Genomic DNA, 17,314 nt, shown 5'->3' on the forward strand with positions numbered 1-17,314 from the left:
TTACAACATGGACATCAGCCATGACGCAAGAGGCCAGGAAACCCAGGAGATGGGAAATCCTGGCCAACTACTGCATCACATCTTTGAACACCAAGCGTCTAAGAGCCCTGAGAGTTGTGCCTTGGAATTCTTTCCCCAGGGCCGTCTCACCTACCACGAGCTCAACAGCCGGTCCAACTCTCTGGCACGCTTCTTGCGTGAGAAGCAACTCCCTGGTAGAGATGTCGTTGCTCTCTCCTCGGAGAAGTCGCCGCTGCTCGTCGTTGCGGTGCTGGCTGTCCTCAAGGCTGGCATGGTTTGGATACCACTGCCCGCCGATGCAACAGAGGATCGGATCCAGTACATCTTGGAGACTTCTGAGGCCGGCCTCATCTTGAACTACACTTCCAATACACCCTCTATCAGAACTGGCTTAGATGTCATCCACCTGAATGAGATGTTTCAAGATGACAGCCCCTTACCCTACACTACGACAAACCTAGATCTTGACTCTCGCTCCGAGAGAGATCTCTGTCACATTCTCTTTACCTCTGGCTCGACGGGAATCCCCAAGGGTGTCATGATTGAGCATCGAGCTGTGAAGCACAACGCCCTAGAGCTCACCAAGATGTTCAACCTCGAATCAAACACGCGAACTTTACAATTTGCAGCACCTACGTTCGATATCTTTGGACTTGATCTCTTCATGACGTTTGCCTGTGGGGGATGCCTGGTCATGGCTCCTCGTGAGCTCATCATGGAAGACATGACTGAGTCCTTGCTCAAGATGAACATCACCTACACACAACTTACCCCAACCGTCATTCAGACCATTGCCCCCGAGAGAGTGCCAAACCTCCGCGTTTTGGCGAGTTCTGGAGAAGCTCTGCCTCAATCATTGGCCGATCGGTGGAGGCATAACGTCAAGTTGTTCAACGCCTACGGACCAACTGAGACCATTGTCTGCACCGTCGAGGACCTCAGCAAAAACAAGGACATCGATGCGTCATGTGTGGGCCGCCAAGTCCATGGGCTCGATGTACGGCTTTTGGCTGGTGATGAAGCGACACCAGTTCCTTTCGGTGAAGTTGGAGAGATTTGCGTGGCAGGTCCTCAACTTCTGCGGGGATACTTGTCAAGCAAGGGCCAGTTTGAGGCTCCCGAGTACTACGTCGACGGTGTGAGATTTTACCGGACGGGTGATCTCGGACGATCAGAGCTCTCCAAAGCTGGAGTTCGCACCATCAGACTCATCGGTCGCCGAGATGCTGAGGTCAAGCTTCGCGGTATCCGAATCGACCTAGCTGAAGTCGAGCGGTCCATTGTGACCTGCCCGCAAGTGGATAAGTGCGTCGTGGTCATGCCTCGAAGTGGGAGTTCTTCGGGGAGTCTCTCGACCTTTGTCGTGTTGAGCAATGTCCCTGATGCACATGGCACAGAATCCTCTTTCGCCACAGACCTGATCCCACTGCTTGGGCCTTCTGAATGGACTTGCTCCATTCTCGGGGAGGTCAAGAAGGTGGCGTCAAAACAGCTGCCTTCTCTTACCAAGCCAAAAATGTGGTGGCCTATCAGAAGGATACCGTTAACCTCCAGTGGCAAGGTCGATCGTTTCCAGCTACGGTCTTGGCTGGAACAATTGCAAGAAGACGTCCTTCTCGAACTCATCCAAGGCTATGGCTCCCAGGCGGTGGATCACACTCTTGAAGCTAGTGCTGAGGAGAAGCAGTTTCAGGCCATATGGGCAGAGGTCCTCCTTCGCCCTGCCTCAGCCATCCCCGTTACGGACTCTCTCGCAGACCTTGGCGCGGACTCACTCGATGTGATTCGAATGGCTAGCAAGTCAAGAGACGTCGGAATTGAATTCAACGCTGCAGACATCTTCTCGGCAAAGACAATCCGAGAACTTGCCAAGATATGCAGGCCTACAGATGAGAAGCCAACATCGACTCAAGTCACAGCACCGCCCCCTTACCGACAATTCAGCCTCCTTTCTCCAAACACACCTCTGGCACCCTTGATACAAGATGTGGCTGAGATGTGCTCAATCCCAGTCGCCGACATCGACGACATTTATCCTTGCACACCCTACCAGACAGCGCTCATGGCCTTGGACATCAAGTGTCCTGGCTCATACATCTGTGCCTTCAGTTGGTCTCTTCGTCATGATGTCGATCCTGCTGGTCTTCAACGTGCTTGGGATACTCTGATGAGCTCTCAACCAGCACTGCGAAATCGTCTCATCTGGGATGTCGATGAACAGCAGTTCTTGCAAGTCCAAGTTCGGCATCGTCCATCCAAGTGGAGCGAGTCTCTTTACGAGGCAGACATGTCCCTAGGCTCTGATCTTTGCCGCGGATTGACCCTATGGGATGATAGCCGACAGCAGTGGACGTTCCACCTCAAGATCCACCATAGCATCATTGATGGGTGGTCCTTGCAGTTGATGCTCAACCAGCTGAAGAGGATATACTTTGGTGAAGAGGACAAGACGTTGGGTGGTGCTGCCTACTCGCACTTCGTGCAACATCAGCTTTGGGAGCGAGAAGTCATGCGAACTGCTTCGGCCCAGTTCTGGGCAGAATATCTTGACGGTTACGAGGGCGTTGAGTTTCCACCCGAACCACAAGATCCACATCACGACGTCCACGCGACAGATCACCAGTCGCTCACAGTGATACTCAAGCTCCAAGATCTGGCCTCTAGATTCGGCGTGACGCCAGCTGTCATTCTGTATGGCCTCACTGCACTGATACTGGGCACGCACGGTGATACCGAGGATGTGTCCATGGGCTTGATCTTAGCAGGAAGAGATGCGCCTGTTGGCGGAGTGTTTCACATGATTGGTCCTGCCTTTGCATGTGTTCCTTTCAGAACTCGTCTCGATCATCAGATGTCTTTACAAGACTTCTTCCAGCGAGTTCACGCCCAGATCCTCGCCATCAACCCCCACCAGCAGTATGGTCTTGAGCATATTAAGAAGTGCGGCCCGGGAGCAGCCACTGCTTGTCAACTCAAGACTCTCGTCGTCGTGCAGCCTGAAGATGAGCGACTGGCTGGCGAAGGACTCTGGGCCGAGGTCCACGGTCAAACCTCAGGCCTGGCCGATAGCATCCCCTTCTCTCTTGAGTTGGTGCTGGCAGACGACAAGGTCTTGATCAACTGCAATTCGGACCCAGCTGTTCTATCTCTACAACATGCTCAAATGGTGACTGGTCATCTGAAGCGAGCTCTTGAGAGTCTTTCGGATCTTTCTACGGAACAAACTCTCAGAGATATTCAGATGTCGCCCGAGAACCAGGATCAGCGCATGCTGGAGTGGATCGAGTCTTATGGGCCTGCAGTCGATGTTTGCTTGCATGATCTGCTGAAGAAGTCTGCCGATATCTACCCGGACTACGATGCTAGCTACGAGAGCGCAACCGGAAACAAGCTGAACTTTCGAGAGCTTGATTTAGTATCCAGCAGCCTGGCAACCTATCTCGCTACTTCATGCCAAGTATCACCAAAGTCGATCGTTCCCATCGCTATGGAAAAGTCTACTCTCGCCATCGTCACCATCTTTGCAATCCTCAAGACCGGCTCCGCTTACATCCCACTCGAACCTAGTTGGCCGCTCGAACGTGTTCGAAAAATCGTGGATGATGCGGGCGCTACTAGTATCGTCTGCTCGCCTGCCATCGCGGATCGATACGGGAGTTTGCAACAACACCTTGTCACGATTGACGAGCAATGGACAGACCCAAGACACATTGATCCATCTGAGAGTGTGCTTCCTCAAGCATCCCCCTACGACTTGGCTGTGTTGATGTACACATCCGGGAGCACAGGTATGCCAAAGGGGGTGATGCTCGAACATCGAGCGTTGAGTACAAGCTTGACCCACCTTGCTCGCTGTTTTGCCCTCCAACCCGGCGACCGACACCTTCAGTTCTCGTCGTTCGTCTACGATGTCAGCATCTCTGACATCTTCATCCCTCTGTTGTCTGGAGTCTGCATCTGTGTCCCAACCGATGACGAGCGACTAAATAGAATATCGGAAACGATACGGAGGATGAAGATCAACTCGGCCACTCTTACGCCATCAATTACCGGGCTCATTGCTCTTGAGGATGCAGGCACACTCAAGACAATCATGACTGGTGGTGAAATGACCAGCCGCGCCCTCATGGAGACATGGGCACCGCGGATACGATTTCTCAACGCATACGGACCCACGGAGGCTTCCATCACTACAACTGTCACGGATCCTTTGACCGTGGACTCGGATCCCGGCGTCATCGGTCGGAATGTCACTGGGTGGCATCTCATTCTTCGGCGTGATCAACGTGGCCAGCTCTACGAGGCTCCACTGGGCTGCACTGGAGAGATTGCCATTGCTGGACACAGTCTTGCCAGGGGATATCTCCGCAACAAAGAGCTGACGGAGAAGAGTTTCGTAAACCTTCCATCTCTGGAGGGATCGCAACTCCCGTCGCGCGTGTACCTCACCGGAGACATTGGACAGTACGAGCAGGACGGCTCTGTTCGCATTCTTGGCCGTCGAGACAGGATGATCAAGATCAACGGAATCCGTGTCGACCCCGGAGAGGCTGAGGATCAGCTCCGGAAACTCGGAGAACAGTTCTCTTCAGCAGTGGTTCAGTGTACCGTTGACGACAACAAGGTCTCCAGGCTGACTGCCTTTGTCACCGTCAGCCCCAGCAAGGTCATAACAAACGAAGGCTTCATCCTTCCTGATGAATGCAACTACAACTTCCGTGAGATGTGCCACGAAGGACGGTCCCGGTTGCTTGAGCTTCTACCAGTGGCCTACGTCCCCACCATCTTCGTTCCTGTTCGGTGCATCCCCTCGACCGCTTCCGACAAGGTAGACCTGAAGCGACTCAGAGACGAGCTACAGAAGCTACCATTGGCACCCTTCATCATTACTTCGGACAACGAGACAGATGAAGACACGGAATTCGATGCGGGCCTAGAGACACCGATCGAGCTGGTCTTGGAGAACGTTTTCCGCAAAGTCTTCAACATCACCGGGCGTTTGAGTGCGGCTGCCGACTTCTTCCGGCTGGGCGGTGATTCATTCACAGCCATCAGGCTAGTGAGCGTCGCCAAGGAGAACAACCTGGAGATTACAGTCCAGCAAATCTACCGCCACCCACGACTCAGAGACCTGGCAGCTGTCGCGCGGTACAAGAAGGCGACTGTTGTCGACGTCGAGGCTGAGATTGAGGTGCAGAAATCGTCTCTTTCGGTCACTGTTTCTCAAGAGGCATGGAAGGAGATTGAAGACACAATTGGGGTCGTCGCCGACGAGATTGAGGATGTGTATCCAGCATCCCCCTTCCAAGAAGGACTCATGGCAACCTCTTTAAACGGTGTCAAGGGAGACGAGAAGGCAACCTACCGCGCCAAAATGGTCTTCCAATTGGCCAAGGGCACGGATGCTGCTCTCCTGACACGGGCGATGGACAAGGTCGCTTCACGGAATCCGATCTTACGAACAAGGCTTGTGTCCACATCCGAGGGACCAGTTCAAGTTGTCGTCAAACACTCATCAGATCAAAGCCAACAGATGAGGAACAATTCTCTTTTCCAATACCAGATCGACACAGACTCCTCTCGGCATCATACAAGACTAGTCATCACCATGCATCATGCCTTGTACGACGCCCCTACACTGCATCTTCTACTACAGGATGTCAACCTTTGGTACAGCAATCCCATGGGCGCCAAGCCTTTGCCTGTTCCGTACCGAAAGTTCGTCGACTACCTTGATGCGACAGACTCGGAATCTGCAAGCCGGTACTGGACAGAGACTCTCCGTGACGCCCCATTGACTTCCTTCCCGCCAGTGGGGGAGAGCGAAGGCCAGATAAGAGCAACTGAGCACCTAGATCTAAGCACAAGAGTATCTTTAGATCTCTTTCAGAAGTCCGGAATCTCCCCTGCCACCTCTGTAGCAGGTGCCTTGGCCCTGCTTCTGTCGTCTTACAGCTTTGCCGACCAAGTCTGCTTTGGCATGACTCTTTCCGGTCGCGACAACCCTGAACTTGAGGCTGTGATGGGCCCGACACTGTCAACTGTTCCTATGCGTGTTCATGTATCCCCTGAGCAATCAACGAGTTCTCTGCTTCAAACTATACAGAGCTCGATTTTGGATATGCGTCATCATCAGCACTTTGGCCTCAAGAACATTATGCGGTTGCCAGAGCAAGGTCCCAAAAACGCCAGCCGGTTTAGGACACTACTTGTTGTGCAGCAGGGCCGAAGCAGCGAGGATGACACCCCTAGAGTCATTGAGAAGCTGCTGACCAATGAGTCCTCGATGTATGTCGAGTATCCTCTGGTCATCATTGCGCAGATAAGCTCGACCACAGGATCAGTCAACTTCAGAGTTGAGTTTGACCCCAACTGTATCTCAAACATTCAGGCACGACGGTTCATTCAGCAGCTGGAAAAGACGATGGCCGAGCTTTCACTGCCAGATCGCTCAGTATCTGAGTTGGATCTGATCAGTTCCGCCGATCTGGTCGATGTTGCAGCATGGAACCCTTCTCCTCCCGAGCCCCCCTCTAGGAGCATCTGCCAAATATTTCAAGACGTCGCTTCACGGCAGCCTGACCTGCCTGCCATGGAAGCTATCGCAGGCGAGAGACCTGACACTGTCCAACGGACGACGTACAAGGAACTGGATGACATTTCTACTGTGCTCTCTAAGTCAATCAGTCAACATGCCCCCAATAGCCCGCGGATCGTTCTCTGTCATCACACCCCTTCACTTATTCTCACGGGTATGCTGGCGGTCTGGAAAGCCAACAAATCGTTTACAACTATGGATCATTCCTTACCACTCGAACGCCGTCACGCAATCCTCTCTGAGTTAGGAGAAGATACTGTCGTGCTAACAGATTCTTCCGAAGCCGAGACCTTTACACCTTTCCGCACTTGCATCCTTGACGAGATGCTGCATGAAGCTGATAGGAGCCACGTTGCGTCGAGCCCTCACAGTCTTTCAGATCCTGCCTATGTTTTCTTCACCTCTGGGAGTTCCGGTACACCCAAGGGAGTTGTGGTAAGGCACTCGGCCATTGCTTTGTCTCTATCAGATGTCAGTGCAACAATGGGGCTGGGCAAGACAACCAGGATGCTTCAGTTTGCAACTTGCACATTTGACACAAGCCTACTGGAAATTTTCGCGACTTTGATTGCCGGGGGTTGTGTTTGTCTTCCTGCACCGAGTCAACGTCTTGATGGAAACCTTGGCCACGCCATCAACCAACTGCGAGCGAGCCATCTCGTTCTCACGCCGACCGTCGCCGGGCTTCTCTCGCCACAAGAGCTCACCGGCGTTCAATCACTGATGCTCGTTGGAGAGCCCCCTTCAAAGCAACTCATCGAGACTTGGTCTGAGAGTTCCATCAACGTGATGAACGGCTACGGTCCAACGGAAGCCAGTGTTCACACGTCGACGAACCTCTCATTGCAACTTGGAGACCCACACAACATTGGTCAAGCAACGGCTTGTAACCTTCTTCTTGTGGTGCCTGATGAGCCCAGCAAGCTCGCCCCCATCGGAGCCGTTGGAGAATTGGTCATCTGCGGAAAGACGGTGGCGGATGGTTACCTCAACAACCCTGAGCATACGAGAGAAGTCTTTGGAACCAAGCCTCCATGGGCTATCTGGGCGGATTCTGCATCTGAGACTCGTTATTATCGCACGGGTGACCTGGCACGTTATGCCGCAGATGGGTCCATCATCTACATGGGTCGGAAGGACCTGCAGATCAAGATCCATGGGCAGCGTCTTGAACTCGCCGAGATCGAGTCTCACATCAGGAGATCGGGCCAATTCACAGACTGTGTGGTGGAAGTGCTGCCCTCCGCAACACTCGTGGCGTTTGTTCTCACCGGCGAGCTTGGAACAGGCGTCTACAAGGGTCCTCTGCCAGTAGGACAAATCGACGAGGCAGCTTTGAGTCAGACACAGAGCCGCCTGCGTTCAGCTCTTCCGGAGTACATGGTTCCCACTGTCTACGTCCCCTGCACGAGCTGGCCCACAACGGCATCAGGAAAGATTGACCGTCGACGACTGCGTGCTGATGTCGAGTCTTCATTGGACAGCTACAGATTCCAGCAAAAGGGGCCAAAGAGAGGCGCTGAGACAGCAGAGCAAAGGGCCTTGTTTTCGATCATCGCCGAGGTCATGTCGATCGCGGAAGACAAGATTGGCCTGGACGACTCCCTCTCCTCGTTGGGTGGTGACTCAATCACCATGATTCGCATACTTGCACTTGCTCGGCAGCGCAACTTGGACATTGATAGAACCAAGATTTTTCAGTCGACTACGCTCAAGGAAATGGCCAAGAGTTCAAGTTCACAACGTTTGGCGCCCACTAGTGAGGGTATCGCTGCCCCCCCACCATTCTCCTTGGTTCCTTGGGTGGAACAGGATGCCCTCCGTTCCAAGGCTGCCACACAGTGCCATGTTCCCATCGAGTCTGTTTTGGACGTGTATCCCTGCACTGCCATCCAAGAATCCCTCATGATCGCATCCGCCAAGACACGGGGTGCCTTCCTCAACCAAGAGGTGTTCCGACTACCCTCTAAGGTATCAATCGACAACCTCCTCCAAGCTCTTCAAACACTGTGGCGCCGCCATGACATTCTACGAACTCGAATAGTCTTGGACTCGGACTATCGGGGCTTGCAGGTTGTCATTAGGGAAAATGTTGACGTGTGTCAAACCTACTCGGAGAGCATTGACGATTTCCTACGGGAGGATAGTCTCACAGCCTCTGAGTACAGTGCAAAGCTTTCTCGGTGTGCAATCATTACTTCTGAGTCCTCTTCATATCTGGTCCTGTCTCAGCATCATGCAGTCTTTGACGGCTGGTCTATGGGTCTTCTCAAGGACGAGGTACAGAAGCTGTATCGCGACCCAGAGACCCAGCTACCACCCACCCTACCATATGCCCTTTTCGTCCGCCACTCCCTGGACGTCTACAACAGCACCGAAGCTCACCGATTCTGGGGAGCTCAACTCGCCGATGTCCAGGTTGGATCATTGCCCCAAGTGCGACCCAACGAGACGTTTGCTGCCAATCGAAAGCACGCCCTCACAGTTGACTTCACCAACAAGTCTCTACACACACTATCAACTCTGGCGGAAGCTGCCTGGGGTGTGCTTCTAGGGCGATACTTTGACTCTGAAGATGTCTGCTTCGGTATCGTTCGGTCTGGACGAACGGTCCCTGTTTTGGGAATTGACACGCTCATTGGTCCTACTCTTGCAACCATCCCCCGTCGCTTGCGCCCAGCCCGGGAGCAGGAAGTCCAATCTTATTTGCACCAAGTCCAGGGCGAGGCCATCCAATCCATGCCATGGGAGCAGTACGGTCTATCAAATATCCGCAAGATCGACGACAATTCCTTGCAGGCCTGCAAGTTCAGCTCGATGCTCGTCGTTCAACCACCGGTCGCCGAGGACGAGGCAGCATTGCTGATACCCGAGGACCACTTGGCCAAGGGCTTCATCGATTCGGACTGTGTAATCGTCGATTGTCGACCGACTGGAGACGGTGAAGTTACAGTCACAATCATATATGATGACCGTCTCATGTCCAACGACGATGCCCAGTGGGTTGCGTACCACTTCTCTCAGACGCTTGAGCAATTGAGCTCGGGTAAAAACACTACGATTGAACACTTGAACCTCTCTGGACAACAGAGGCTGGATCAAGAATTCGAGTGGAACAGCACCGAGATTGACGCCTGTCACCGACTTGTCGATGAGATTTTCAGCGAGAGAGCATCTCAATGGGCAGACTTACTCGCGGTTGAGGGCCCTGATGCGAGCCTCTCGTATCAGCAGTTGGATGCCTTGTCTTCTGTCGGGGCATCCAAGCTTCGGTCAGAGCACGGCGTACGTCGTGGGAATCTCGTGCCGCTATTGATGAGCAAAGGCGCGGCCATGGTTGTCGCGATGTTTTCCGTCTTGAAGGCTGGAGCAGCTTATGTCCCTCTTCCCCCAGACGTTCCGCTTGATCGTCTACGCTTCATCACTGGGGAAACTGGTGCCCAGTTGGTCGTGACCACGGCCAATTACGACCATTTGGCACAGGACTTGTCACTCCCGGCCGTCACTTGGGACGTTGCGCAGCTCAAGAAGCAATCTTCTCAAGTGTCCGCCAGGGGCATCGATGAAGAGGACGGCAATGATTCTCGCTCCTGTTCAGATCTCGCCTATCTACTCTTTACTTCTGGCAGCTCGGGAACACCAAAGGGAGTCATGATTGAGCACTCGGCTTTGGCAACAACGGCGCTCGTGAATGGCCGCCATCACACAGCCTACCAAGTGGGGACACGCACCCTGTCTTTCGCCGCCTACACGTTCGATGTCAATGTGATTGAGGTCTACATGACACTACTTCACGGAGGTTGTCTCTTCATCCCACCCGACGATCGGCGACTCGGGGACCTCTGCGGCTACATCAACGAGAAACAGATCGAGTTCGCCTACCTGACTCCGACCACGATCCAAAACTTGGTTCAGTCACCAAGCCGTGTGCCATCAATCAAGGCATTGCGGGCCGGCGGTGAGCCTCTGTCCAAGTCAATCATGGAGACATGGAGCCAGAGTGTTCGGCTCATCAACTCGTACGGCCCAACTGAGACGTGTGTCGATGCGAGCCAAAACCCAAAGGTCACGCCCAACAGCGATCCCAATAATATTGGGTTTGCTATTGGAGCTTACCTTTGGGTCGTCAACCGAGGTGACTACACGTCCCTCGCACCTATTGGATGTCCGGGAGAACTTCTGATCTCTGGGCCTACCCTAGGCAGGGGATATTTCAAGGATGAGGAACGCACACAAGCAGCATTCATCGATGGGACCAACTTGCCATGGGCGAAGCCGGGATATGAGCGGTTCTATGCCACAGGAGATATTGTCCAGCGGAATGCCGACGGGTCCATCACATACATTGGCAGAAGAGATCTCCAAGTCAAACTCAACGGTTTCCGCATTGAACTCGGCGAGATCGAGCACAACATTGAACAATGCCCATCCGTGGCCTCTGCCGTGGTTGACAAGATCACACTGCAAGGCGATGGCCCCGATGCTCTTGTGGCTTTCTTTACTTTGGCTGGGGAAGAGGCTCGCCAGGAGGAGCTTCTTCTGCCTGTGTCTTCCAAGATGCGCGCCACCATTCAAGACGTCCAGACACGCCTTGAGGGCAAACTGCCCCCCTACATGGTTCCACGAGCCTATTTGCCGCTTTCGCGTATTCCGCCTACCCTAAGCGGGAAGACGGATCGAAAGTTGCTGCAACAACTGGGGGCTCAACTAGCTCCAGATCAGATGCTTCAGTATCAAGGCTCAGCGAGCGTCATTCGGGAGCCGTCAACAGTCTTTGAACGAATCTTGCAAGGCCTCTGGGCTCAAGTCCTCAAGGTCGATCCCAAGCATCTGGGGCTGGATACCCAGTTCACTCGAGTCGGTGGAGACTCGCTTCATGCCATCAGCCTGGCTTCGCTATGCCGGGGTGTCGGGCTGAAGCTCGAGGTCGCTGACATTCTGCGCATGCCTCAACTGGAGCAGATGGCTGGTCATTTGGAACGCAACCAGTCAAAGCCAAATGCTGTCGAGCGAATAGAGAAGAGTCAGGCCGATTTGAGGCAAGAGTGTGATCCCGAACTGAAGGCTCAAGTCTCACAGGCCTGCAATCTCTCTCTTAGCGACATTGAAGATGTGTATCCATGTACACCAACTCAAGAAGCACTCATGGCCTCGACAGTGAGGCAGCCCGGAGCGTACATCGATCACAGCATGTTCTCTATTTCCTCATCCACGGATGTCCACAAACTTCGAGCCTCGTGGGACATTGTTCATCAGTCCAACCCCATCCTCCGGACCCGGATCTGTTCCGCAGTGATGGGCGATCGCGTCCAAATGGTGCAAGTCGTGACGCGCTGCCCAAGCGAATGGATCGACTCCGATAGCGAATCCTTGGAGATGGGACTTGGAACGTCCTTGATGAGGTTCAGACTTCGACCTTCTGAGCAGGGCTTCATCTTTGAGTTTTGGAGACATCACTCCATCTTTGACGGCTTCTCCTCTAAAGCACTCTGGCAAGATCTTGAGCACGCGTTCACATCATCTACGCCGCCCAAAGCCAGGCCTTCTTACCGCAACTTTGTCAATTTTGTGCAAGGGGAGGATGATGAAGAGGCTGCCTCTTTCTGGCAAACCCAGCTTGAAGGTCACCAACGAGAGGCCTTCCCTGCACTTCCCTCTCCGGACTACGCGCCTGAGGCCCATTCAGCGACAAGCCAAACACTGGAGAACACTCTAAGCTGGACTTCCGACTGTCCATTTTCCTTCGCGACCGTTGCCCGGGCAGCCTGGGCTGTCATTCTCGGCATGAGAAGCCGCACCTCGGATGCAAACAAGGACATCTGCTTTGCTGCCACAGTCTCTGGTCGTACTGCTCCCTTGGAAGGCATTGAAGACATTGTTGGTCCGACCATCACCACCACACCCGTGCGATTGCAGTTCAACCTCGACGACACTGTTTCTGGCCTGCTGGAGCATGTTCACCATCAGTCCTTGTCGATGCTTCCTTTCGAGCATTTCGGCCCGGGTCGCATCCGAGACATCAGCTCTTCGGCCCGTGACGCCTGCGCGAGCGTGAATCTGTTGGTCGTGCAGCCAAGTCAGCTTGCAGATGGAACTCTACCTCTTGGCTTGCAACGGATGGTTGAAGAAGAGGCTGTTGATGGTCTCAGCGAACCATTTGGCCTCGTCATGGAGTGCAGTCACAACCCAACCATTGATCAACTTACTGTCTCGGCTGCCTACGATGGCTCGCTGCTGACAGCGCCTGAAGTAGGCCACATTCTACAGCAGTTCCAACAGATGATTGCTATGTTGCATCGTGGTGCTTGTGGAGCCTCATCCATCCGATCCGCTCTGTGGGAACTTGCGGAAGGGTTCGATCTTGAGAGGACCATCCAGTGGAACTCATCCGGAGACACATCGCACCCAACACAGCTTCACAAGCTGGTTGAAGAAACCGCCAACCGGTACCCCGATCAGATAGCCGTTGACTGTCACGATGGGCAGATGTCATACGCGGAGCTTATCGCGGCCTCGGAAGCTCTAGCGCTCATCCTACAAGACAACTATGGCGTGAGACCAGGTCACCTCGTGCCCATCTGCACGGAAAAGTCACGTTTCATGATCATTGCCATTCTCGCCGTCATGAAAGCTGGAGCAGGCTACGTTCCGCTCGACACGAACCATCCCGAGGCACGCACAGAGCTGATTCTCAACGAGATTCAGGCCAATTTGGTCATCGTGTCTCCCCTGCAGGCTGGCCGCAAGCAATTCCCAGTGCAAACACTAGTGGTCAGCCCGGAGCATCTACAGGCTCGAGATACAGCTACTGAGCTGCGCATTTCTTCTCCCGATGACATTGCCTATGTCATCTTCACTTCAGGCAGTACCGGTACCCCCAAAGGTGTTGTCATGGAACAGAAGGCCGCAAGCCGGAGCATTCTTGAGCATGCGCAGCGCTATCAGCACGCCAGTCAAGGCACACGGCGCCGCTCTCTGCAGTTCAGCTCCTACACATTTGATGCGAGTGTGGTGGACATTTTTGCTGTCCTCGCATCTGGAGGCTGCGTCTGCATCCCGTCTGAGACCCAGGGCGTCGATGTTCTCGAGAGCTTTGTTCAACAAAAGCAGATTAACTTTGCTGATCTCACTCCGACTGTCGCTAATCTGCTGGAACCCTCCAACATGCCCAGCCTAAAGACCCTCGCTGTTGGAGGCGAGATGACCAATCGTGCGCTGCTGCGCAAATGGACGGGGCCCGACTCACCAGTTGAACTCATGCTCAACGCCTACGGCCCCACTGAAGCTGGCATTGCATGCGCCATGGGCCACCTCACGGCGACTTCAGCAGTTGGCCAAGTTGGGAAGCGATTGGCCGCTGGACTCTGGATTGTTGATGACTTTGACCACAATCACCTCGTCCCTATCGGTTCCGTGGGAGAGCTTGTGGTGACGGGCTCGACTCTTGCTCGCGGTTATCTGAATGACCCAGAGAAAACAAGCGCAGTGTTCCTGGACAATGTGGCCTGGCTGTCCAAGGTGGGCGAGCAGCGGCTCTACAAGACGGGTGATCTTGCCCGGTTCGATGTCGACGGGCTTGTTGAGATCGTTGGCAGACGAGAAGACATGCAGATCAAGTTCCGGGGACTCAGAATCGAGCTGGGCGAGATTGAGACAGCGATTGGTGCCTCGTCTTGGGCGAAGCGCATCCGGCGTGTCGCTGTTGCCAAGATGCATCGCGATGAGGTTCCGATTTTGGCAGCCTTTGTCCAACTCGACACTGTCCAAGCAGATCCTACCGAGTCCATCCTTGGCTCGCCATCAGAAGAGTTCCTTTCCTTCGTTTCAGTCATTCAACAGGATCTTCTCAAGCAACTACCAGAGTACATGGTGCCACAGCTCTGGCTTCCTGTCTTCAACTGGCCACTGATGGCATCAAGCAAGACGGACCGCAAGAAACTCGTTGCTGAGGCTGAAGGCCTCACTTCGAAGCATACATCTGAATACCAACGAGTTCCCTCCACCAAGACCCAAAGCGCACCCTCGACAAAGCTTCACGAGACAGAAGAGGCGATCAAGGAGGCATGGCTTCAAGTCTTACACAAGGATGCTGACTTTGACGTTCAACCTCAAGATGACTTCTTCAGACTTGGAGGAGACTCGTTGACGGCCATCATGCTCGTTGCCGTCCTGCGGCGCAGCGGTATCTATATCGCCGCCCAAGATGTGTTTGCTGAGAAGACTCTTGCCGGTATGGCTGCTCGCTGCCGTGGAGTTACTACACCCCGGCGAAATGCTTCAGAGAGTCCCGATAGGTCTCCTTCCACACCTCAGTCCTCCCTCAAGACCCCTCTCACGGATGACTCCTCCGACGTCTCTCCTTCATCACTAGACACATCACATGATGTCTGGTCCCGCAAATTGATGAAGCATTCCAACCTCAAGCCAAGACCTGACCGACTCACAGTCGAGCTAGGAGTTTCCGAGGTGGAGGCCATCTACCCAGCATCTGACACCCAGACGGCGTTCCTGCTAGAAGCACAAAAATGGCCACGCTCGTACTACGCATGGACATTCTTCGAGTTGGACGACTGCGTTGCACCGAGCCATGTCCAAGCCGCTTGTCAGACATTAGTCGACCGTCATCCCATTTTGAGAACCAGCTTCCATCTCAAACACGACCGATGCTTCCAGGCAGTACACACCACAGGATCCAGGGCTGACTTCAAGGTCATGATGTCACAGGGCCTACCAGATGAAATGTGCTCCGTCATTGACAAGGACGTCGATCAACCTGTTCGATTCGGACAGATCCCCACGCGGTTCAGACTCTTGATCGACCCTGAGAGTGGGCTTCGAACAATCGCCATGGGCTTGTCTCATGCTCAATACGATGGCTTCTCTCTCACAACCATCTTCAACGACCTCCGGTCAGCCTACTGCGGTCTTCTTGCTGGACCTACTGCCTCTCCAGGCTACCACCGTTTCATCCAACATACGCTCGAGCTTTCCAACGAAACGACGGGCACCTTCTGGCGGGAGCTGCTACTTGACTCCACTTTGACCATGGTTTCTGACCTGCCCCTGTCAACTCAACAGCCTGTCATGAGTGATAGTTGGATGCAGACCGTCCCCTTCCAGTTCAAAAAGCCCCATCACGCAACTTACAATTACGGAACGCTGCTGAAGGCTGCATGGGCCCTCACACTCTCCTCTTTCTCTGGATCAACTGATGTGGCATTCTGGAATCTTGTTTCCGGTCGCTTCGCGCCATTTGAGGGCGCGCAAGAGGTGATCGGGCCCTGCATCAACTTTGTCCCCGTTCGAGTCCAGTTCAACGCCAGCCAGCTCGTGTCAGATCTTGTGGTCAATATCCACGAACAGCAAATCCAGAGCATTCCATTTGAGGCTACACCAACCAACCGCATCATCGAGCAGGCTCAGTGGCCCAAATCTTCCTCCAGCCTTGGCACAATCTTCCAGTACCAGAATATTCCGGACCCCAAGGAGCCTACGGTTGAGGCTAGCACACCTTGGACAGTCAAGGGGGGTGCCGTCTATGGCGGAGGCCTTTTGCAGTCCGGGGCATGCTGGTTGTTGGCATGGCCAGAGAAAGATGGACAAGCGTCATTCCGATTCACCTACAGTCCCCAGACACTCTCGTCCTCCGCCGCAAAGTCTCTCGTAGAAACATATCTGAGTCTTGTTCATGCCATCAATGAGCTACCCGAACAGACGGTGGCTTCTATCCTGCGTCCCACAACCAACACATTGTCAGCTCAAGCACCTGAGCCCCTTCAAGCACAACCCTCATCCACAGAGATTACAGGCGCAGCACGGTCCCTATCGGCTCAGATTGAGTCCTTCTGGAAAGAGATTCTTGAGATATCACACCCCATCGATCTCGATCAATCGATCTTTGACTTGGGTGGAGATTCTCTGAAGGCGGCTGAGCTGGCAGGCCATTGCGAAAAGGCGGGCTTCGACTTGAGGATGCAGGATGTTCTCGATTTTCCCACACTTCGCCTTCAGACACTTCTTCTGTTGGGTCATGCCTCGCGTCCAGAACGCACCGTACCGAAGTTGGAGTTCCGATCAGCGGATGAGCTTTCTTAAATCTCTTCTTGTATATATACTTTCATGTCAGCCATTTATTACTCTAAGATTTCTTTTTATGTTAATAGCTAAATAGATAGAGATACTGCACATCTAATTGAAATTCGAATTTCAGCCCTGAAACTCAACCTTAAACTACATTATCCTTTATGATGTCTCTTCTAAGGCTCAGAACAGACCCATCGTACAAATGATCATAAGACCCTACTTTGTCTTAGTCATTGGTAAATTTCCAGACACCTAAACCTAGTAATTGAGCTTATTTATTGGCATGGATTGTGACTCTGCCAGCTTTCGAGACTGATACCTTTCTTCCTACCTATTTAGTAAACATCACCCAAAATGGCTACTCGGTATCTCACAATCAACCATGCATCATTCTTGTTTTCTAGCCGCTTATGGCAGAAACCAACGGTACTCCCCCCATCATCATTTCTCTCTGCTTCGGCCATTGACAAAATTGCCTGCTCATGAACCATCATTAAGTCGAATAAAGTCCCATCATTCCCAGCCACTTATCCTCCGACCACCCACTGTGTTCAACAAGAAAAGGTATGAGTCCCTTCACAAATTCTTTGTTCCAGGCGGCCTGCTCAGAGC

At 53.3% G+C, this 17,314-nt stretch overlaps 1 protein-coding gene across 1 annotated transcript; it reads left to right on the forward strand.

Moving 5' to 3' along the window:
* Nucleotides 1-7: 7 nt before the first annotated feature.
* On the forward strand, nt 8-16,811 carry NhNPS9 (uncharacterized protein; the record flags this gene model as incomplete). The annotated part of the gene is made up of 2 exons (XM_003049187.1): nt 8-16,672; nt 16,791-16,811. The coding sequence occupies 2 exons, from the start codon at nt 8-10 to the stop codon at nt 16,809-16,811; spliced, it is 16,686 nt and encodes a 5,561-aa protein (XP_003049233.1).
* Nucleotides 16,812-17,314: the final 503 nt, after the last annotated feature.

Source organism: Fusarium vanettenii (assembly GCF_000151355.1).
Source record: "Fusarium vanettenii 77-13-4 chromosome 7 genomic scaffold NECHAsca_9_chr7_10_0, whole genome shotgun sequence".
NCBI lineage: Eukaryota > Fungi > Ascomycota > Sordariomycetes > Hypocreales > Nectriaceae > Fusarium > Fusarium vanettenii.